Raw genomic sequence first — 24,564 nt, 5'->3', positions numbered from 1 at the left:
CACAGGGATGGTGTGAACCCCTCATAATGGGCACAGCGGGTGTACAGACCCAGGAACTGAGCACAGGGATGGTGTGAACCCCTCATAATGGGCACAGCGGGTGTACATACCCGGGAACTCAGCACAGGGATGGTGGGAACCCCTCATAATGGGCACAGCAGGTGTACAGACCGGGGAACTCACTACAGGGATGGTGAGAACCCCTCATAATGGGCATAGCAGGTGTACAGACCCGGGAACTCAGCACAGGGATGGTGGGAACCCCTCATAATGGGCACAGCGGTGTACAGACCCGGGAACTCAGCACAGGGATGGTGGGAACCCCTCATAATGGCCACAGCGGGTCTACAGACTCAGGAACTCAGCATAGGGACAGATATTTTATTAACTGGTGGAGCATGCGGGCCTGATCAGCATCTTACTGTTATTTGTTCTAGATACCTCAATAGTGAGATCTCCCTCACAGAATTCCTGACTCTGTTCCTGTCTACCTGGGAGTTTTGGGTGTCCCCACTCATGTGTCCTAGACCTAGGAACCCAGTGTAGGGGTGGTGGGAATCCCTCATAATAGGCACAGCAAGTGCACAGATCCAGGAACTCAGCACAGGGATGGTGGGAACCTCTCATAATGGGCACAGTAGGTGTACAGACCCAGAAACTCAGCACAGGGATGGTGGGAACCCCTCATAATGGGCACAGCAGGTGTACAGACCCAGGAACTCAGCACAGGGATGGTGGGAACCCCTCATAATGGGCACAGCAGGTGTACAGACCTGGGAACTCAGCACAGGGATGGTGGGAACCCCTCATAATGGGCACAGCAGGTGTACAGACCTGGGAACTCAGCACAGGGATGGTGGGAACCCCTCATAATGGGCACAGTAGGTGTACAGACCCGGGAACTCAGAACAGGGATGGTGGGAACAGGAATCCATCTTGAGTTAATTCTTTGAATCCCATGCAGAGTTGGACATAATAAAACTCAGGACGTTGTTCCCGGACCAAATTCTATAAATAATCTCCAAGAAGATTACAGTAACGGTAATTTTTTAAATTTTCTTCATTTCATTTAGTTACTCATTCCAAATTCACCATCATATCAACCTCAGACTCATGTCATGGAACATGGAGGGGATTGTCTATTTCTATACATGACCCAATTTTTCTTTTTGCTTTTCTTTAGTACCAAGCGTGAAGCTGAATGTGGACGGTGACGTTTGCTATTCTCACATTCAGATTAATCATGTGCGAGGTGTGTATGGTTTATATTCAAATCAATCTTTTGAAAAACTTTTCAATTATTATTATAACTGTATTTTTTTTTTTGTTAATGTCTGCCAAGAACAAGTGTTTTATATATATTTTTTTTGAGGTTGAGTAAAGTGAAACTCCTTTTTTAAAGTGATTGTAAAGTCTTGTTTTTTTTTTTTGTTAAAAATAACAAACATGTTATACTTACGTGCTCTGTGCAGCCCTTATCCTCCTTTTCTCGGGTACCTTTGTCAGCTCTCCTGGCCCCTCCCTTCTGTTGAGTGCCCCACAGCAAGCAGCTTGCTATGGGGGCACCCGAGCCACAGCTCCCTGTGTCCAATCAGCTGCTCTCTCAGCCAATGGGGAGGGGAGTCCCGGGCAGCCAAGGCAATCCTACAATATTGCTGGATCACGAGATGGAGCTCAGGAGATTGGAGGGGGGCTGCTGTACACAGAAGTCGTTTTACCTTGATGCATAGAATCTTAATGCGTAGATAGAAAAAAACGTCTGCCTTTACACTCACTTTAAGTTTTTAGGATTAAAAGCCCTCGGCTTCCCCCATCCCATTGTGCAGGGTCACTCTTTTTCATTTATAATGTATTTCATATATTTTTTTTTTTTCCTTTTAGGTCCTACAGATAACAATAGAGGAGGGCAGGTATGTCACATCATGGTCACACTGGGGTTACAGAATGTTATGTAGTCAGATAAGTAAACAGAGCTTAGTGGAGATTTTGGGCCAGATCATTTCTCGGTATAGATAAGGTGGCACTGATGGCCACTGAGAAGATGGCACTGATGGGCCCTGATAGGTTGCACTGATGGGCACTGATAGGTGTTACTGAGAGTTACCACTGATAGATGGCACTGATGGGCACTGATAGGTGGCACTGGTAGGTGGCACTGATGGGCACTGGTAGGTGACACTGATGGGCACTGGTAGGTGACACTGATGGTCACTGGTAGGTGACAATGATGGGCACTGGTAGGTGACAATGATGGGCAGCACTGTTGATGAGGCACTGTTTGCTGGGCACTGATGTGTGGCACTGTGGGCACTGATGTGTGGCACTGTGGGCACTGGTAAATTGTGCTGGTGGGCATTGGTGGGCACTGGTAGGCGGTACTGTTGTACACTGGTAGGTGGCACTGACAGGTGGCACACATGGGCACAGATGAGCTGGCGGCAGCTCTCCCTGATCAGGACCAATGTCCCTCTTTCACCTGCCGGTGATCGTTTTTTTTTTTTTTATCCTCATGCTATCAGCGAGAGTATAAAAAATAGCCGATTACAGCTCTGCTTACATCACATGATCAGCTGTCATTAGGCTGAACGCTGATCACGTGGTAAGGGGTCTCACTCCGATATGTAATCCAGTGCGTTTCATAGTCTCATAGACTCGCTGATCATAGAGTGAGCCGCGCGCGCCCTGCAGGGGGTGCGCAGGCTGGACGAGCACGGGAGGACGTCTATTAACGCCCTCCCAGCAAAGTAGGTCGAATGATGGCTATAGCGCGGATCTGAAGCCGTTAAGGTATGCAATAGGACATAACACTATGATGTGACCAGTCACGTTCTATGAAATCCAAGTATAAACAGTAATATAACCACAACAGGAATAAATGGATATCAGAGAAATAACAGACAAGGTTCCACCATTACAATCTAAAATATCCGTAAACTGTGGGCAGTGTCCTCTACAACAAATATATCCTATATCCGGTCTTTTAGTGTGGCGGAAAAAACAAATATTAAAACTCAATAGCCATAAACATACCAAAACAATAATTTGTTTTATCTGCACCAAGGTTAAAAGCCGTAAACATAAAGACAGATTACATATACAGTATATAACAGGAATTTAGACCTTGGGCCAGATTCTCAAAAGAGATACGACGGCGTATCTCCAGATACGCCGTTGTATCTCTGAGTCTGGCCGGTCGTATCTATGCGCCTGATTCTTAGAATCAGTTACGCATAGATTTCCCTTAGATCCGACAGGCGTAAGTCTCTTATGCCGTCGGATCGTAACTGCATATTTACGCTGGCCGCTAGGGGCGTGTTTGCTGATTTACGCGTCGAAATATGTAAATCAGCTAAATAAGCAAATTCACGAACGTACGCCCGGCCGACGCAGTACAGATACGCCGTTTACGTTAGGATTTTCCCGGCGTAAAGTTACCCCTGCTATATGGTGGCGTAAGTGCGGCGTACCAATGTTAAGTATGGCCGTCGTTACCGCGACAAAATTTGAAAAATTGCCCGTCTAAGTTGCGGAGGCGTAACGTAAATTGGTTATGTTACGCCCGCACAAAGTTACGCCAAACTAAGAGAATCCGGCCCCTTGTCTTGATTTATTGTAACAGACGCACTAATATCTTCTACATGTTTCGACAAAATGGCTTCTTCAGGAAGCATTTAAGAGTGAATAACATGACTAAATAAAGAAACGATCATAATTAGTAAAAAAGACATAAATAAAATGCTTCAATCATAAATGATGTGTCGAACAGACAAAATAAATTGCATATTAACTAGAAAGTGTAAAAATGCTCCACCAACAATACATAGAAAAATAAAGTGCTATGGTGCCTCTCAATAATTTAGTCTTCCATATGATGTTGACTTGATATTAGTACAGCTGCTTGGGCTTTGGATTATATATTTTTTTTAGAGGTGCAGAATTTTTTGTTATATATATTTGGGGGGAACTTCTCACTGAAAAGAACCTTCATGGATCACTGGCTTGATGAATCTTTGCTAATGTTCTCTAAAAACCTTTTGCTAATAAATTATAAAACCAACTAATGATTTCCTTTTATGGTTTCTGTTGTATAGGAAGACTATTCAGTGACATATTCCGCGGTGAAATGTTCCGGGACAAACATGCATGGAACTCAGACTTTGGGGCATGCACAGCTCTATGAGAACTTCAGTTCCAAAGAAAAGATAAAATAAACCTGCCAAGCTGTAAAAATTGCATCAGGAGTTGAAAATACAAACTTACATTGGCCTCCATCTACTATTAAAAAGGTTTGAAAATGGATGGAACACGACTATGGGCCATACTGAACTCTACGGAAACTTCAGTTCCAAGGACAGCTAGGACCTGTCTAAAATAGACCTACCAGGTCAAAAAAATTATGAAAATGGCATCAAGAGATGAAATCAGGCACTCATAGGGGCCTCTATGTATTATTTCGGTTTCCCTTTGTACCCCGTGACCTCTATTCCAACTTCAGGGCAGAAAGGTGACATTCGAATCACTCTTGCTGCTCAATGATGGTCCCTCAGAATTTCGCACACCCTCTTTAACCAATAATGAGATGTGAAAAGCACAACTTTCCCGCTGAAGTCAAGCTTTGAACATACATAATCTTTGTTTTACAAATAAACAATAAATACGGGTGACAAAGGATTCACAGAGCACCATGGGTTATCTAAAGAGAAAGCACAGCAGTAGCCTTATCCTTTCAGATACTCTTAGGTAGATTCAGAAAGACTGGCTTAACTTTGAGCCGGCATAGCGAATCGCATATACACTATGCTGCCGTAAGTCAGAGAGGCAAGTGCTGTATTCACAAAGCACTTGCCTCCTAAGTTATGGCGGCGTAGCGTAAATGGGCCGGCCTAAGCGCGCCTAATTCAAATGAGGAACAGGGGGCGTGTTTTATGTTAATGACTTTTGACCCGACGTGATTGACGTTTTTAACGAACGGCGCATGCGCCGTCCGTGGACATATCCCAGTGTGCATTGCTCCAAAGTACGCCACAAGGACGTATTGGTTTCGACGTGAACGGAAAATTACGTCCAGCCCCATTCACAGACGACTTACGCAAACAACGTAAAATTTACAAAATTTGACGCGGGAACGACGGCCATACTTAACATTGGCTAGGCCAGCTTTTTGTTCGACTAATTTTACGCCGGAAAACGCCTTACGTAAACGGCGTATCTTTACTGCGACGGGCAAGCGTACGTTCGTGAATAGGCGTATCTCGCAGATTTACGCATTCTAGGTGTAAATCAGCGTTCACGCCCCTAGCGGCCGGCGGAACTAGACAGCTAAGATACGACGGCGCAGGCCGTCGTATCTTAGCTACATTTAAGTGTATCTCAATTTGAGAATACACTTAAATGTACGACGGCTTAGATTCAGAATTACGACGACTTATCTACTGATACGCCGGCTTAAACCTCCCTGAATCTAGCTATCTGTCTCTAATTGAAACCTCTAGAGGAGTCATACAGGGCCAGCAGGAGCGAGGAAGGAAAAGGAGTAATCGTCTTGATTCATTCACTGGTTTGTGGATATTTAATCTTGAGCTGCTGATCTCTGTAAACTGCAGAGTTTTTATTATATATTACATTATATGTAACAATAAATGTAATACCTGGGGTGCAGAAAAATGGCAGCAGGTGCTCTGGACTAATGAGTATATTGGACTCTGGACTGATAGGTATAACATAATAATAGCTATTATATATCATGTTATTTTAAACAAAACTGAATCAATGGATACAGGCAAATTCAGTTTCCTCTTTATTTAAAAAATATTGATTAATTGTTCAATCATATCAGAGCATCTGAACAAAATGAGGAAGTGTTGGATGTTCTTCATTCTAAAGCAGGGCAGAAATTATAATCATGTACACAGTGAACAGTTACCGTATCCCTCCCGGCTTTGGTTATCTTCATTTGTAAGTAGACAACGTTATCTTTCTCAGAGGTATTACTAGCTTCAAGTCCTCAATACATCACATTTCAATGAAAATCCAACAGGCTCACGTGTTTCGAGAGACTTGCCTTCTTCCTCAGAGCCAAAGCATCTATGCCTTGCACCAACACTTACTGCTGTCAAGTGCTACCAATACTACTGTCAAGCAGGGGCACCTCCCACTCCCCCGGTGGGCAGGAGTTAACCCCTTCATTCACAGACGATATAATACACATCCATCATATTGCAAAAGATACATATGGACCCACATGCATTACTGCATATCTTATGTTAAACAGATCACACGATATGATAATGACCTTCAAATATATCTTATGCCTCGTTTCCACTGATCGGTTCGGTACGGTTCTGTACGGTACGCTTTTTTGGGTGTTTCCATTATGAAAGCGTGCCATAAAAGCGAACCATACCGGACCATTCTGGGTCCTGCTTCAGATGTGGGGCCATAGAGAATGAAACGGTTCCATTTGGGCGGACCTACAAATACATCTCACTGATTGGTGGATGTGCTAGGCTTTTTTTTCTAAACCTTGCATGGTCCCAAATGGTCCGATTTGCAGTGGAAATGCTCTGCAGAATAGACCGGATTATTCTAACCCGTTCCATTCTAAGCGACCCGAACCAATCCGCTCAGTGGAAACGAGGCATTATTCATCAAGAAATCCATGTGAATAGGCCACACATTCATATATATGTATATATAGATAGATATATATCTATATGTATATGTGTGTTTTCTAAGAGCAAGAGCTCTAAAACAGCCCTGAAGAAGGGGGATCATTGTAATCCCCAGAACTTGTTGGCTTTCCCTTTGTTATTACAAATTAAATCTTATTCTGGACTTTTATAAATTAAGTGGTGCTTAAGTGGTGCTTCTATGTTTTTCCTGTATTCATGTTTTTTAATTGCTGTCTTTGATCCTGCTGGGGATAGATGACTGATGGGTTGATTCCACAGAGAATGATCACTGAGGGGTAAGCCTTATACACTGGAGACCCATCACTGAGGGGTAAGGCTTATACACTAGAGACCCATCAATGAGGGGTAAGGCTTATGCACTGGAGACCAGTCACTGGGGGGTTAAGGCTTATTCATTTGTGACTTGTCACTGAGGAGTTAAGGCTTATACACCTAAAAATCTGTAATCTAGGGGTTACGGCTTAAACGTTGAGAAGCGGTCACTGAGGGGCTAAGGCCACATTCACACAAGGCGGATCCATCGCTACAGAGTCCGCCAGCTCAGTGGGCTACCTCTCCGTTGATCTCCGCTGAGCTGGCGGATGATAGGTCCCTCTCTGCTCACTGGGCGGGGAGGGGCTTGTCGAGTGCCGATGTTTCCTATGGAGAGATCAGACGAAAACCGACAGCATGTCCGTTTTCATCAGATCTCACCCGATCCGATCCGCCATGGACGGATGGCGACGTATCGCCATACGTCTGATTTTAGTGGATCAGATTGGGTCGGATGTCAGTGGACATGTCACCGCTGACATCCAACGCTCCATAGGCTTGCATAGAGCGCCCGTTTAGGTCCACCGATAAAACTGGCGGTCTGCCCATGTGAAAGGGGCCTAAACCTTATACACTAGAGACCTGTCGCTGAGAGAGAAAGCCTTATACCGGAGACCTGTCATTGACGGGTTATACACATGCATTACAGACTAGTTGCATACAGGCAGTCCCCGAGTTATGAACACAATAAGTACTGTAGGTTTGTTCATAAGTCAAAGTTGTTCATAAGTTGCAACACTGCCTTTGTAAGTGAAACTTTTGGTTGGAACACTGCACTCGTAAGTGTAACGTCTGCCTGTGCACGGATGTGTGATGTTCCAGGCTCTTGGTATGTTATCTGGGGCTCTTCTGGCCATGCAGTACATGTAGTAATGCAGTGGGGGATGTGTCCGGAGTTGCTCGGAGGTATCCAGGACCAGCGTGGAGCACAAGTAGCCGGCATTTGAGGCCATTCGCAAGTAGGAGTCATTCGTAACTCGGGTGTTCGTAACTCTGGGACTGCCTGTACAATGAAGGTGTAACCTGGCTAGTGATATGTGTGAATTGTAAAATTTGTAGGGGTCATGTCTCTGCTGACACTGATCCTGTAAACCATTGTACTGATATAGTGTGTGCTCAAAGTCTGACTCACAGTTAGGCTGATGAGTCTTAATTGGGTCAGGATTTATTAGAGTTCAGGGCTGGGTGAATCATCCTGGCAGCTCTCTTGTGCCTCCCCCTGGTTTAGAAGGCTGGAGAATCTTCTAGAACTAGAGGGTGGGGGTTAGGAGGAGCTGCCTTGCATATTTAAATGGCCTCAACCAATTTCCAGTAGTGGGCTGACAGGGGGCAGCGCTTACCTCGTTAAAAAGACATGGGCCATGTCGGCAAAGGCAGTCAGGTGGAAGATGGAGATACGGTGTTGAGGAGGCTGTCGATGGCCCTGAATGGTGCCCCTAGTCTGGAAGGGGGGGGGTGTCCTGCCTTGGGCCGGGGCTCAGGTTCTGGAAGGATCCTGCCAAAGACACAAGGATGGAATCTTTCCTGGAGGCACGGGAGCAAGTGAGGACAGAGTGAGTAGTGCAACACTATTGGGGACTAACAAAGGGGAGAGACTGCCACATGTAGTCAGGCTTACCTGAAGACAGCAGTGTGCATACTGTAAGTCTTCATCCCTTTCCCTGAGAGATCTCCTGAGAGTCAGCCCGGAGGCCTGAGGAAGAGTCAGGTGGGCAGACTGGTGTAGAGAGGCAGCTAGGAGGGCTAGTAGTGAAAGGGGCAGATGCAGCCAGGAGGGCTGACATTACATGAAGAAGTGGTGCTGGGATCAGTGGCCACAAATGGAAGCTGTTTCACTCTAATTGAAGATTTGTGTGCCTGGCTGTGCAGAAGTGGGAGACCCCTTTCATCTGTAGCTCCTACCTGGGCTGTGCTACACTTTTCTGGCTTCAATAATTTAAAACGGGGTTCCACCTGCAATTTTCAGTAGCTACAAACACTGTAGCTGCTGACTTTTAATAAGGACACTTACCTGTCCTAGGCTCCCCGTGATGTCGGCCCCCCGAGGCCAATCTCTCGATCGTGGAAGGTCCCGGCGCCGCCATGCTCACTAAGGGAAACAGGCAGTGGAGCCTCGCGGCTTCACTGCCCGTTTCCTACTGCGCATGAGCAAGTCTCGCGGCACTGTATGAATGGGCGGCTGCTCTCTGGGATACACACAGTTCCCAGAAGGCAGCGCGCACCATTCCCCAGAAGACAACACGAGGATGAAGACCAGCGGCGGACTATGAAGAGGCAGATTAGGAAGATCAGCATAGCAACCGCAATTTCTGGTAAGTAAAACAAAAATGTTTTCTATCTTTTTGTAGAATTTTGGTGAATTTTTTTTTAGGGTGGAACTCTACTTTAAGTAACTAAAGCCAACCATCAAGACATACCACAATTTGGCCAGAGCCTCCAGCAGTGATCATTGTATTCTGGGAAAACCTCAAACTGGCTGTGTTGATGGGGAAAATCAAGCAATTTTCTTTCTTTAAAACTAAGCTGGAAGAAAAGAAAATTGCATCATCTATGTCCAGCCTAAGTCCTGAAAATAAGGACTTCTGACTTTGCTCTTTCCGTTCAGTATACTTGTCCTCTATCGGTGACTTAGGAAGTATTGAAGCCAGGAACCAACATGGCGGCCAATGGGTTTTCAGAATGGTGGTCAGTGATAGAAGCTTCCATATATTTCTCTGTAAAGATTATCTGAAATAAATACAGTTATGATATATTAGAATTTTGCTCTGGTATCAACAAATTTACTGGTAGCAGCACATCAATTTCCTCTTTTGTCTTAAAAAGTGTGAACAGAATTTCCACCTTCAGCCAACACATTTTTCTATTGTAAAACCAAACTCAGTTTGACTAAAAAGAGGAAGTTGTCATTGTTCCTGATCTGAGCACAGAGACGAGAATATGATTATGTTCATACTGAGCCGTCACCATGTCCCGTCTGACTCCGATCTTCTTCATCTGTAAGTGGACGACTTTCATTTTATTTTCCTGGTCGTTGGATGTGATGGGGAAGATTTAGTAAATTTTCACTTTACCCGGTGACGTTCTCTTCAATAATAAGGCAGGATGCAGACAGGATGGAAGCAGGGGGGGTTGGGGGTTGCTTTAAGGGAATAGCAAAAGAAGGGTTGTTGCTGTTTCCCACCAATAGGTGACTATGTCATTATAGTGTCCCTGCCGAGCTGTAGACTAAGGGATGGAAGTTCTGAAATTTTAACCCCCGGGAGAAAAAAAAATAAACTTCTCTCTCTCTCCCTGCTTACATAGCTATATTGTTACATAGGTTGTAAAATGACACAAGTCCGTCTAGTTCAACCAATAAGAAATAAATAATAATAAATAGAAGACCTCCATATACAGAACCCTAAACTCACAACTGAAAGAAGGAAAAATAAACCCGATAACAAAACATGATCCAACTTGGGGAAAATAAATTCCTTCCTGATCCCCAAGGAAGCAATCAGATATTCCCTGAATCAACTACCCCTTACCTATAAAATGCTAGTAACCAGTTATGTTTTGTGTGTTGAGGAAGGCGACCAGCTCATTGTTGAAGAAATCTATCGATGGGAGCTTGTTGTCGGAAATTACGACCGTGTGTAGGCTCCATCGAACATTTGCTGTCGGAATTTTCCGACAACAAAAATTTGAGAGCTGTGTACGCGACATCATCATGTGTACGCGACATTACTGGGAAGAAAACTTTCTGTATGTGGTGGTTTAATTCCCTTTTCTCCAGATGTAAAGAGTGTCCCCTAGTCCTTTGGGTTGACCCTAAAGTGAAGAACTTGACACCAGTCAAGATTATATGGACCACCTCTGTATTTATACATGTTGATAATATCCCCCCTATATATTTGTACATGTTGATCAAATCCCTTCTTAATCGCCTGTTCTCGAGAGAGAATAAATTCAGTTCCTCTAATCTTTCCTCAAAGAAGAGCTCCTCCATGCCTTTTATCAGTTTGGTTGTCCTTCTCTGCATTCTCTCCAGTTCTCCAGTGGTGATTAGCATAACAAGAGTAGAGCATAATCACTTTGCAAAGCAAACATGCTTTACTCCTTTACCCAACCACTTGCCTATCGGGCCAATGCTGTAAATCTTTGTACGCGTCAAAATCTTTAAATCGTTAAAAAAAAAGCACCCACCCTCCCCATGTTGAGGGCATGTGGCCTGGTATGGTTCAGGGGGGGTGTTTGCTTATCCCCCCTTTCCTGACCAGCCAGGCTGCTTGCTTGAATAAGGGTCTGGTATGGATTTTGGGTGGACCCCACGTTTAAAAAAAAAAAATTGGTGTGAGGTTCCCCTTAAAATCCATACCAGACCCGAAGAGCCCAATATGGACTGGGAAGGGACCTGATGCCATTTTTTTTTTACTATTTATTTACTGGCAAATGTTTTCCTTTTTTTATATAGCTGTCAACGACACAGTGTAGGGTAAAAAAAAAACAGCAGACTTATTCAAGCACATGTTACAACACATATCTAACTCCGAGACACTTCCCCCCACCCTTGGATTCAGGGCGGGGTAAACTGTCCAATGACAATAGACACACAGGTCAGGTGTATTCAAACTTCTCATCAGTAAACAGTCTTATCAGCAAGGGGGCTGCTGGAGGAGCCCCCCCCCTCTTTCCTCCCATAATATTTGAGACAGACAGCCACAATAGAACAATAGAATAGAGTCACACCCCAAACGATCACAGCAAAGAGTACACAACAAAATGAGACAATATTATATATATATATATATATATATATATATATATATATATACACAGAACATTCCAATGTGGCTGTACCGTCTGATTAGTACAGATCAGACTGGATTTCGCAGTCACCCTGTGCCCCTATTAGAGACACAGGGTGATTTACACATAAGAGGGCCTGGAGAAGCTGGACACAAAGTTTCCAGAGCTCTCCAAGGTAAGCTGAGTTGCACAACCCCCCCCCCCCCCACCACCCAAAGTGACTCCTGTCACAATATTTATTAATTTTTTGAGATAAGGAAACTAAATGAAGAACCACTCCCAATCAGCTAAGGTCCACAGTCACAGATCATCAGCTCGTGCAAAATATAACGTGTCATGTTCTGTCTGTTGATGCATAACACGTTTTTTTCCCAGGGTAGCAATGTTGGTGTGCCTGAGCTCAGACACAGCAGATAGTTTTATATAAATAGTTTATATTTGTTTACTGTAACTCATGTATGTTAAATAGAAGTTTAATGTGGAATAGAAATGATTTTCACCTAATTCCACTGTGTAGTGTAAGAAAGGGCTGAAGAGCCACTGTTGGGTTTTCTCCTTTGTGGGCCACCATTGGGAAGATTCCCTTTAACTCCCAATCCCCTGTGCAGTATCCTTAGGACCTGAAAAAGGGGAGGGGATAACACCCCAAAGGGGGAAATCCTAGAAGTAACAAGTGTATGGCCATATTAAAATAGAATTCCAGGTTTCTTTGCACTTTAAATAGTTTGTTTGGGCCAAGCTGGCCAAAATGAATTATATCTGTTACATAACAATGGGGCTGTTGTGTGCATTGCATTAGCTACATATCATAAGCTACACTGTTCTGGCAGCAGTACAAACAACTTTCTGTCTGTAGCTGGCATTGGAGAGTGAGCCAATCTTGTATTTTTATAGGTGAACACAAGGCTTCCTCTTATTGGCCAAGGTAGAAATTGCTATGTCACCCACCCACCTTTCCATCATCCCCTGCTGCAGTCTCTCACATAGTGAGTTGCTGCAAAGCTACAATCTACAGTACCGTGTTTCCCCGAAAATTAGTCCAGGTCTTATATTAAATGTGCCAATAAAAGACACAGTAGGGCTTATTTTCGGGGTAGGTCTTATATTAGGACCAAGTAATGTGCTGTCTTCTCTCCCCCTACCTGACAGGAATCCCCAGTGTGAAGAGAGTTAATATGCTTGTAAAATCCTATAATCCACTTTATTCCAGTATTATGTACAATGTGTGTGTTTCTGTAATATAATTTTGCCAAATACCTTCGTTATAGTGCCGCTCTGCGTTTCTGTGAGCTCTCTTCCCCGCATTTATATTACAGAAACACACACATTGTACATTATATACTACTGTAATAGGGTGGGTTATCGTTTTTTTCAATCATTCTAAACAAGGGCTTATTTTTGGGGAAACACGGTATGAGTGATCCACTAGCTGGAGGTTCTTGATTGCTCTCTGGAACAAAAAGCTAACAACACGTCCAATCTGGCCAACAGCGACCAACAATTAGAGTCACTAAAAATGAAAATGCTATTTATCTGTGCGCTTAGCCACCCAATGACTTTTCACAAGTTTTGAGCCCAACCCAAACTCGACTCAAAGTAAATCTGGACTTACACTAGTACAATTTCCTTAAAAAAAATGTTTTTTAGAATGTTCGTTTCATTTTATAATTGTTGGTGGGGTCAAATCGAGGATCTTTTTAGACTGGATCAAAACTTTAAAGGAACAGGATGGAAACATTTTCATGAAAGAACAAATTTCCTGTAGTGAATACGGTTTTTATTTAGGAAATTCCATTCATTCCTAAATCAAAAGGTAAATGCAATTTTGAAGTACTTTCGAGTGACATTCGTCATGTCTCCAATGGTATGCTAATGAGATTTGTTTTTTTTTAATGGAAAAAAACCTACAAATGTCTAGACCAGGGGTGTCAAACTCAAATTCATAGGGGGCCACATCAGCAATATGGTTGTCCTTAAGGGGCCAGTTGTATATCTGAGGCCCCGTACACACGACCAGTTTCCTCGGCAGAATTCAGCTTCCGACCGAGTTTCTGGCTGAATTCTGCCGAGGAAACTGGTCGTGTGTACACTTTCGGCCGAGGAAGCCGACGAGGACCTCGGCGAGGAAATAGAGAACATGTTCTCTATTTCCTCGTTGTTCTATGGGAGCTCTCGGCCCGCCGAGGTCCTCGGCGGCTTCAGGGCTGAACTGGCCGAGGAACTCGACGTGTTTGGCACATCGAGTTCCTCGGCCGTGTGTACGAGGCCTAAGACTATGCAGCTACTCTTTATCATATCAAATAATTGCCTCTGCATTTAACTATAACTGTTTTTTAATTTTAAGTAATAATTAGCTCAGAGTTCAGGGGTGTGATGTGTACAGAGGGCAGGGTTCAGGAGCTGCACTACGTACAGAATGCAGAGTTCTGGTGTGAGTTACGTAGACATCGCAGGATTTAGGGGTTTGTGCTGTGGACAGGGCGCAGGTTTCAGGGGTTTTCGCTGTGGACAGGGTGCAGGGTTCAGGGGTTTGCGCAGTGGACAGGGTGCAGGGTTTATGGGGTTTGTGTTGTGGACAGGGTGCAGAGTTGAGGGTTTAGGGGTGTGCTACGTACAGAGTGCAGAGTTGAGGGTTTAGGGGTGTGCTACGTGCAGAGTTGAGGGTTTAGAGGTGTGCTACGTGCAGAGTTGAGGGTTTAGAGGTGTGCTACGTGCAGAGTTGAGGGTTTAGGGGTGTGCTTTGTGCAGAGTTCAGGGTTTAGGGGTGTGCTACGTACAGAGTGCAGGGTTCAAAAGTGCCCTGTGTACAGAGTTCAGGATCCATGGGGAGAGCTACATGCAGGGTTCAGCTCACCCCACCAACGCCCCTCCACTACCAGATCCTCCACCCCCCAACTACTGCCCTGCCACTTACCACTGACAAACCCTCCGCAATGGCAAATCACCACCCCCCAGATAAGGCCCAGCCCCTCACCACTAGCAAACCACCACCCCCTGTGAAATACCTGGGAATAAGCACTCAACTTTTGGCATTCGAGTGGTTCATCCAGCCTGTGTGTCCTCTATTTCAGCCTGTGTGTCCGGCCGACCACTCGGCATGTAAGGAGTTAATTTTTTGTAAGCTGCCTGTTCGGCTGCAGCATCTCGGCGCTCGGCTTGTATAGCCTGAAACCGGCGCATGTGCAGTAACAGGAACCCGGGACTCACCGAGGCCATAGCTGTCACTGTAAACACAGAAGTTCCTATGTTTACAAGTGATTGGAGGAAGAGCAGGTGAGAGCCGGAGGTGCGGACCACATGACAAGGCTTGGCAGGTCGGATTCAGCCCGCGGGCCTTGTGTTTGACACCTGTGGTCTAGACAGCTTAAACCATAAAGGTAAAAGGAAAATGTTTATGGTAATGCCTTTTTCCCAGCACATACCCACCTTGACTATCACTATTTATCAAAACCAAAATTGCCAACCAGGACAACGAGGCATAGGAATTGTACCCAAAAACATTTGGACTCAAATTGGAGAAGCTCAGTGATGGTCGTAGAATGGATAAATAGGCATGTTCTACTTTTTGCTAAAAAAAACAACTCTGGCCAGTTCATTTTGAGTAACAACAATTTTGTTTCTTGTATTTTTATTTTTTTGCCTTGTGAGTTTTTTTTTATTTGTTTTGAGGGGGTTCTGTTGAGTGCTATTTCCTTCCTGCTTTGTTTCAGTAAGTTGACTATGTTATCATTTTCACACAAATACATTTGGCACGTATGTGGTCAGCTAGCTGTTCTCAGTGCACACCCTTGTGGAGCCATTCTTGTGGCTTAGTGTATGAGTATGACCAAAGGCATTTTTGTAAACCGGCAAAGTCAGACCTGATAAGATCAAAATGGTAACATGGAATGGAAAGCTTAAATCATGAACAACCATCATCTCTTGTCTTTACATCTCTCATCGGTGAGATAAGTTTGTCATCATCTTGCTTAAAGGGTCACTAAAGGATTTTTTTTTTTTAAGCTAAATAGCTTCCTTTACCTTACTGCAGTCCTGTTTTCATGTCCTCATTGATGTTTTTTTGCTCTGATGTTGCTGTAATCCTTCTCAGTTCTGAACAGTCTGTTTCCTGATGAAAAAAGTCATGGGAGCTTTCTCTCTGTGGCACTAATCAAGGAGGTGTGATTACTGTGTGTCTTAAAGTGGAGTTCCACCCATTTTTTTATGTTTGTCTGTGCTGCATGCTCTAATCTCATAGTGTTCAGAATGGACAATTTTTATTTAATTTGTTGCTTGTAAATACCTTTATTTTGTAGTCCTTCATTACTTCCTCCTCCTTATTTGCCTAGGCTATTTGCAAGGGTTTCTGGGATAGGCATCATGTTTCCCAGTAGTCCTTGCAAACCTGACTGAAACCTATTACATTGCTTGTGCACTGAGCATGTGCGAGATATGCAAAGCTGAAATCCAGGAAGTCATACAGTCTGGCTTCATGATGCCCACACTTAAGATGGCCACGGTCTATTTCTAGATTATAAACTATTTAAATGCTGTAACAACCTAACAAAACGGACCTTAGATTACAGACTAACTTTACTAGAATACATTAAGCTTGTGTATTACAGGGGTATTTATATTTAAAAAGTGAAATTGTGGGTGGAACTCCCCTTTAAACCCCTCAGAACCAATCAGTTTCGTTTTACAAACCATCACTGCCCTCTATTTGCTCTGTGTCTCTGTACTTCACAGACGCATGAAACTAGATGCATAAACGAAACTGAAACTACAATATGATTGATTTTTATCTATTTTTAATCATTTTTAAAAGGAATCAGTTAACTATAATGGGGCAGATCCACAAAGCGAGTACGCCGGCGTATCTACTGATACGCCGGCGTACTTTCAAATTTCCTGCGTCGTATCTTTGTTTTGAATCCTCAAAACAAGATACGACGGCATCTGGGTTAGATCCGACAGGCGTATGTCTTCGAACGCCTTCGAATCTAAGATGCAATTCTTCGGCGTCCGCTGGGTGGCGTTCCCGTCGTAATCCACGTCGAGAATGCAAATTAGCTATTTCCGACGATCCACGAACGTACAAGCGGCCGTCGCATTCTTTTACATCGTCTCTAGTCGGCTTTTTCCGGCGTATAGTTAAAGCTGCTGTTTGGTGGCGTACTCAATGTTAAGTATGGCCGTCGTTCCCGCGTATAATTTTTAAAAAAAAAATTTATTTGCGTAAATCGTCCCTGAATCGGGCTGGACGTAATTTACGTCCACGTCAAAACAATGACGTCCTTGCAACGTCATTTAGCGCAATGCACGGCGGGAAATTTAGGGACGGCGCATGCGCAGTTCGTTCGGTGTGGGGACGCGCTTCATTTAAATGAAACATGCCCCCCTACTCGCCGATTTGAATTAGGCGCCGTTACCCTGCGAGAGATACACTACGCCGCCGTAACTTACGGCGCAAATTCTTTCAGGATTCAAACCAAAAAAAGCAAGTTACAGCGGTGTAGCGTATCTCAGATACGCTGCGCCGGGACAGATCTTTGTGGATCTGCCCCTATGTCTCTATACCCTGTAAACAGTAATTTCAGCAAAAAAAAAAAAATTCCTTTACAACTCCTTTAACCACTTCCATACCAGGCACTTACGCACCTTCCCGCCCAAGCCAATTTTCAGCTTTCAGCACTGTCGCACTTTGAATGGCAATTGCGCGGTCATGCTACACTGTACCCAAACAAAATTGGCATCCTTTTTTCCCCACAAATAGAGCTTTCCTTTGGTGGTATTTGATCACCTCTGCGATTTTTTTTTTTTGCGCAACAACTAAAAAAAGACTGAAAATGTTGAAAAAAAATTAAGTTTTTAGTTTTTTCTGTTAATTTTTTTGTAAATAAGTAAGTTTTCTCTTTCAATTACGGGCACTGATATGGCGGCACTGATGGGCACCGATGAGATGGCACTGATGGACATCGATGAGGTAGTACTGACGGGCACAGATGAGGTGGCACTGATTGGCGGCGCTGGTATGCGGCACTGATGGGCACACATAGGCAGTACTGATGGGCACACATAGGTGGCACTGATGGGCACTCATGGGCGGCACTGATGGGCACTCATGGGCGGCACTGATGGGCACTCATGGGCGGCACTGATGGGCACTCATAGGCGGCACAGATGGGCACTCATGGGTGGCACTTATGGGTGACACTGATGGATACTTATGGGTGGCACAGATGGGCACTGATAGGTGGGCACTGGGCATGGATGGGCACTGTGGGGTGGCACTGTTGGACACTGTGGGGTGACACTGATGGACACTGTGGGGTGGCACTGATTTACCCATGTTGCCAGCCAGTGCCCATTTGTGGGCACTGATTGTCATCTTTTTTTTTTTTAATGCTTTTTTTTTTTTTCAGACTTTATTTTATTTTTTTTGCCCTTCCCTGGTGGGCATCCCTGGTGGTCCAGTGTGGCGATCCGAGGGGGGGCTGCGCTGATAAACAATCAGCGCGAACCCCCCCTGTCAGGAGAGCCGCCGATCGGCTCTCCTCTACTCGCGTCTGTCAGACGCGAGTGAGGAAGAGCCATCAACGGCTCTTCCTGTTTACATCGTGATCAGCCGTGGTTGGACACGGCTGATCACGTGGTAAAGAGCCTCCGTGCGAGACTCTTTACCTTGATCGGTGTTGCGGGGTGTCAGACTGACACCCTGCAACGATCGCTACGATGCGTGCCCCCGGGGGCGCGCAGTGGCTCAGAATCCTGAGGACGTCATATGATGTCCAGTCAGGATTCTACAACCACTTTGCCAACGTCAATATGTCATTGGCGGGCGGCAAGTGGTTAAAGATGTTCCAGCATATTTTTAAAGCAAAAATGTACAAGATGACAGACTAAAAATATGAGGAACTGGCTTTGGGAAATTGGGAATAATATTAGCAAAATTTGGGAAAAATTATTGCAACCAAGACTAGCAATTAGAACAAGATTGTTGAAGTTGTAAATACCTCTTTATGGGATTTTTAAGGCAATTTTGAAAAAATGAAAAATATATATAAACAAAAATATTAATTTATTGATACAAAATTTAGAACATTGTTAAAAGATTTTAACAATGTTCTAAATTTTGTATCAATAAATTAATATTTTTGTTTATATATATTTGTCATTTTTTCAAAATTGCCTTACAAAATGCCATTAAGAATTATTTACAAATTCAATATATACAGGGATGAAGGCAATTTACACACCAACCTGCATGAGTCTATTTATTTTCTTAGAACAAGGAGATTGTTAGACAAGAAGACGACTCCTAGAGGAGGGAGAGGATGGTGTTAGAAGTAACAATTTACATCATTCTTACAATGATGGACTAATCCTACTTTATCCCAAAATCTTAACACATCGATTTTGCGTTAGAAAATTATGCAATTCAATTGTGTTGGACTAATGCATAGGGATGTGGTTTGGGCTCACTGTCCCATATGTTCGCTCTGAACCCCGGGAATTCACTGAGTTTGCAAATCACAAACTTCAACGGAAAATTTGAAAATTCGTAAATTGTAAATTCGAAAATCCAAAAACCCAAAAATTCATTATTATTAAAAATTTGTATTCATTACGCTTAGAGTCCTGACCTTATCCCTACAGAACACCTTTGGGATGAATTAGAGTGGAGACTGCGAGTCAGGCCTTCATGTCCCACATCAGTGTCTGGCCTCACAAATGCTCTTCTGGAAGAATGGTCAAACATCCCCATAGACACACTCCTAAACCTTGTGAACGGCCTTCCCAGAAGAGTTGAAGCTGTTATAGCTGCAAAGGGCGGGGCCAACTCAATATGGAACCCTACAGACTAAGACTGGGGTGCCATTAAAGTTCATGTGCGTGTAAAGGCAGGTGTCCCAATACTTTTGGTATTATAGTGTATATGCAAAAACAGTAAAGTGATAGCTTTGCTTTTAAAAAAAATAATAATGCATATAGACAACAAGAAGCAGATATTAAAAATTTTTAAGTAGTAAATTAATTAATTACATAAGTGTTTTTGTCTTTTGTTATATGTATGTTATGTCTCTTCTTTTCTCTTCCAGTGCTGGCATTGAAGAACACAGGTCAGTAAATAAGAAGGATCTACTAAAGGATTATTTCTTGGATTAAAACCTGAAAGGGCAGTCTGTTTTTGTGTGAATGAATAGAATTTTTTTTTTTTTTTTTTTTAATACTTCTTGTTTCTCATTGTAGTTGTAAACCCTTACAGACCACTTTTACCTACAGGTATTACCTTCAAAATAATAATCTGGTCGTGATTAGTTGACTGTAATAGATAGTTGTCCTGTGTATTATAAGGTTGGTTATGTATCTATGCAAATGTTGAGGCTCTATATGTTCAGTCATATTGAGAATAAAATTGTTTTCAATTTTTGACTAAAAACGGACTCTAGTAAAATATCAGGTTCATGTCAATAGGCATTCTGCTCATATTTGACCTCATTTGCCTGCAGTTCAAAAGCATTTTTATAGGACATGCTACGTCCAAAGAAACTCAACGTGTTGCAGGTCAGGCACAGCCTTAAACTGCCGAGTTTACCACACATTTAAAATCAATAGGACATTTCTGAACTGCATCTAACCTGCGCCCCTTTCAACATGGGCCCTTAAAAAACGCCCTTAAAAAATGAAATTAAACCAGTTACCGTATTTTCCGGCGTATAAGACGACTCGGCGTATAAGACGACCCCCTAATTTTCCAGGAAATATTTTGGTTTTGGGATATACTCACTGTATAAGACTACCCCCTTTTTTTCAAGCCCCACTGTGCCATTACATGCCCCCACTTTGCCATTACATGCCCCCACTTTGCCATTACATGCCCCCACTGTGCCATTACATGCCCCCACTGTGCCATTACATGCCCCCACAGTGCCATCACATTAAATGCCCCCACAGTGCCATCACATTAAATGCCCCCACAGTGCCATCACATTACTTTCCCCCACAGTGCCATCACATTGCATGCCCCCACAGTGCCATCACATTGCATGCCCCCACAGTGCCATCACATTGCATGCCCCCACAGTGCCATCACATTGCATGCCCCCCCAGTGCCATCACATTACTTTCCCCCACAGTGCCATCACATTACTTTACCCCACAGTGCCATCACATTGCATGCCCCCACAGTGCCATCACATTGCATGCCCCCACAGTGCCATCACATTACATGCCCCCCAGTGCCATCACATTACATGCCCCCACTTTCCCCCCCACTGTGCCATCACTCACGTTTTGCAGGCCAGTGACAGTCTCCGTGCAGCTGCGATCGTCATAATTTCAAAGCCGCGCGCCATCTTCTCAGCGTGTCCTGTGATTGGCAGAACACAAATTTTCCCAGTAGCGCCTCTGTTCTATGTTCCGCCAATCACGGATGCCTTCTCATCTCGTCCGAGGATGAGAAGGCATCCGTGATAGGCGGAAAACAGAACAGAGGCGCTGCTGGGAAGATTTCTGTTCCGCCTATCACAGGACAGCGAGGACGTGCTGAGAAGACGGTGTGCAGCTTTGAAATTGTGACGATCGCAGCTGCACGGAGACCGTACCCGGCGTATAAGATGACCCCCGACTTTGGATGCATTTTTTTGCATCCAAAAAGTCGTCTTATACGCCGGAAAATACGGTATGTATTTAATAAGAAGATCTAACACCTAATTGGATACTGGAATATTTAGTTGGCCTCCCCTCTTGCCCACCCCTTGTTCTAGCCCTGACTTCCATTGACGCAAGGGTTACATGGAACACGACATCTTGCATCTGGCTGGCTCATAAAGCCTTATGTACTATAAACTCATGGTCAATTAGGAATCCCTGAATGATCCCCTGGACTCAGCTAACTAAAGAATAGTTGCGCTCAGCAGCTTGCAAGCTGCCGATCCATTAAAATGTGACCACTCCGTGCCATCACCCCTGTCCTATCATATCTCTTCACTGCCTGATTGTCACTGATCCTCCCCACTGTGTACCCACAATGTGATCGTTGCTATCCTTGTGTTTTCTTGATCCCCTTGCCAGTGGCGGCTTTGGGTATGTTTTTCGGGGGGGGGCAGCAAACAATGCACCCACAGCCACCCCCCGGCGGTTGGTCTCTCACTTACCTCATCTAGGTTGCAGGCAGCTCTTCCTCCAGGCAGCGAGTGGCTGCTTCCCCTGCGTCTCCTCCTCCTCTGCGCCATGGTGGCTTCCGCCGTGCTTATCTTCCCTCCTCCTCCTAGGCAGCCAATAGAATCACTTCTCCTCTTGGTCAATCGTGTGACCGGTCTCAGGACCCACATCCTGATTGGCCAGGAGGAGAATCAGGAAGAGAATAGTGAATAGTAATTCCTTAGGTGTACGCAGCCTATTGCATTAGGGCAGGGGTGCCCAACCTTTTGAAGAGCAAGGGCCACTTAAGTGACTTGGTAATTGGTCGCGGGCCACAATATGGGCCCTCCGATCCGCCCATATGGAAGGAGACAGATACCCTTTTGTTTTTTTTAGCAGGTCGGATTGGAGGTAGGTGGGTGTAAACGGACACAAGTCTGTTTACATCTACTGCTCCATAGAGGTGAATGGAGGGGCCACTGATCGTGTGAAAGGGGTCTAAGGCTGCTTTCACACTGATGCGCTGTGGTTTACCCACTCCATGGGTGCAGTGCACCTGTGGCTTTCCAGCGGGTTAGCTGCACTTTCCCATAGACTTCTATTATATCCTGCAGCAGGGCTGGACTGGGACAAAAATTTGGCCCTGGACTTCATCCAGACCGGCCCACTTTAATTCAATAAAATCACGCCCACCAAAAGGCCCCTACATCCATTATTGTATATCATGAGAGGGTGAGAGAAAGGGGAATGAGAGAGAGGGAGGGTTGAGGGAAAGGGGGTGAGTGTAAGAAAAAGAGAGTGAGTGTAAAAGAGAGGGGGTGAGTGTAGGACCCCTTTTTACACTGAGACGTTTTTTAGGCGCTTTTGGGCTAAAAATATCGCATGTAAAGCGACTGAAAAACGCTTCCGCTGCAGTCCCAGTGTGAAAGCCTGAGTGCTTTCACACTGGGGCACTGTCAGGGCGTGAGCCATCGGCCCACCGGGAAACTCTCTGTAGTCCCTATGGCCAGTCCATCCCTGTCCTGCAGGTGTGGAGCACTGTCTGAAAGTGCACCAAACTGGCAGGTTAAAACAAAGTGCATTTTGTATCACTTCGCTTGAGGAAGGAGCCGGCGCTATATAGGAAGCATCAGCTTCCTCTACTGCCGGTGTCATTCAGAACACTGATGCTCTAAGGTTGGCGGGTTGGAAAACCGCGATCTGGGCTTGCCAACCCACCAGGAGGTCATGGGCCACATCAGAGGGCTCTGCGGGCCACATGTGGGCCACTGGTTGGGCACCCCTTCATTAGGGTGTGAACCCCAATGCTTAAACTCACATGCCTTAATCTGCAGCCTCAGCTTTACTGGACAGTGCATGAATGGGAAGTGCTCCGTGCTTCTTGTTCATTCCTCAGGCTCTAATCATGTGCTTAAAAAAAAAACATAGTTGGAATCAATGCATCTGGCATGTAGATTAGGGGCTGGGTGCATGGATTAGGGGGCGGTGCCTCTGTGCCCCGTATGGATGGGCTGCCACTGCCCTCTGCTGTTCTCCCACCTGTACCAGCATATCTTTAGTTGTTACCCCTTTATGCCACTGGGACCATAACACCCAAGGCTGGTATGAGGGGCTCCCAATCATGCAGCACTGTGATGACCTGCACAGTGCAAACTTCTTGGGATCCCCTCACCGGCTCCTGGTCGTCAGTAGTTGACCATGAGTTGTTGGTGACAGCTCAGTCACAGTTCTAGGGGCACCAATGAAGCAGAATCCAGAACAAGGCAGTGATGTATATGTGCAGCAACTGGAAGCCCACCCACAGTGCCATCACATACAGTATATGTATATTGCTGTAATAAAGGGATTAACTATTTGTATTGTACTGTTTTATAGAAGGAGCCGTCACCCCGGTAGTCACCCTGACTCCCAACTGGAACAATGTATACTCCGGAGATCGGGTGACTCTGTCATGCAGTGTGGGATCGGTAGAAGAAGATAAACCTCGATACTATTACTACACCTGGCATAAAGATGACAAGTTAATGTATGAAATGAGGAAAACACTTATTATTACTGCCAAAGTAGCAGACACCGGAGTATATAAGTGCTCAGTGGAATCTGGCATTTATAGTAATCCCGTCCGACTTCATGTTATCTCCGGTGGTGAGTTCTCTTTACTGATTTATTAAAGTGTACACTCAATAAACCCTGACATCGAACTTCTCTTATTTACTCCATTTTGATCTATTTAACCACTTCAGCCCCGGAGGATTTGGCCAATTTGGCTACCCCATTTTTTGCAATTCGGCACTGCGTCGCTTTAACAGACAATTGCACGGTCGTGCGACGTGGCTCCCAAACAAAATTGGCGTCCTTTTTTCCCACAAATAGAGCTTTCTTTTGGTGGTATTTGATCACCTCTGCGGTTTTTATTGTTTGCGCTATAAACAAAAATAGAGCGACAATTTTGAAAAAAACACAATATTTTTTACTTTTTGCTATAATAAATATCCCCAAAAATATATAAAAAAACTTTTTTTTTTCCTCAGTTTAGGCCGATACGTATTCTTCTACATATTTTTTGTAAAACTTAAATTGTGTAATTTAAATTCCGCCGGCGCAAGGCATTCCTATTCAAATGGGGGCGAGTCCCATTTAAATTAGG

The 24,564-nt window shown here is 44.5% G+C and overlaps 2 protein-coding genes across 2 annotated transcripts in view; both read left to right on the top strand.

Annotated features, from left to right (window-relative positions):
• The window catches only part of LOC120920128 (Fc receptor-like protein 3), a 30,963-nt gene extending 26,752 nt beyond the window's left edge, over window positions 1-4,211 (top strand). Inside the window, exons 10-12 of the mRNA XM_040332042.1 lie at window positions 1,184-1,252; window positions 1,882-1,910; window positions 4,092-4,211. Coding sequence (XP_040187976.1) covers window positions 1,184-1,252; window positions 1,882-1,910; window positions 4,092-4,211 — 218 coding nt within the window. The remainder of the gene's footprint in view (window positions 1-1,183; window positions 1,253-1,881; window positions 1,911-4,091) is intronic.
• Window positions 4,212-9,969: 5,758 nt separating this feature from the next.
• LOC120920127 (Fc receptor-like protein 5) overlaps window positions 9,970-24,564 on the top strand; it is a 52,692-nt gene continuing 38,097 nt past the window's right edge. The window contains exons 1-3 of the mRNA XM_040332041.1: window positions 9,970-10,000; window positions 19,874-19,894; window positions 23,793-24,062. Coding sequence (XP_040187975.1) covers window positions 9,970-10,000; window positions 19,874-19,894; window positions 23,793-24,062 — 322 coding nt within the window. The remainder of the gene's footprint in view (window positions 10,001-19,873; window positions 19,895-23,792; window positions 24,063-24,564) is intronic.

This window comes from Rana temporaria, chromosome 13 (genome assembly GCF_905171775.1).
Source record: "Rana temporaria chromosome 13, aRanTem1.1, whole genome shotgun sequence".
Classification (NCBI taxonomy): Eukaryota; Metazoa; Chordata; class Amphibia; order Anura; family Ranidae; genus Rana; species Rana temporaria.
This window is presented reverse-complemented; position numbering and strand designations above follow the sequence as displayed.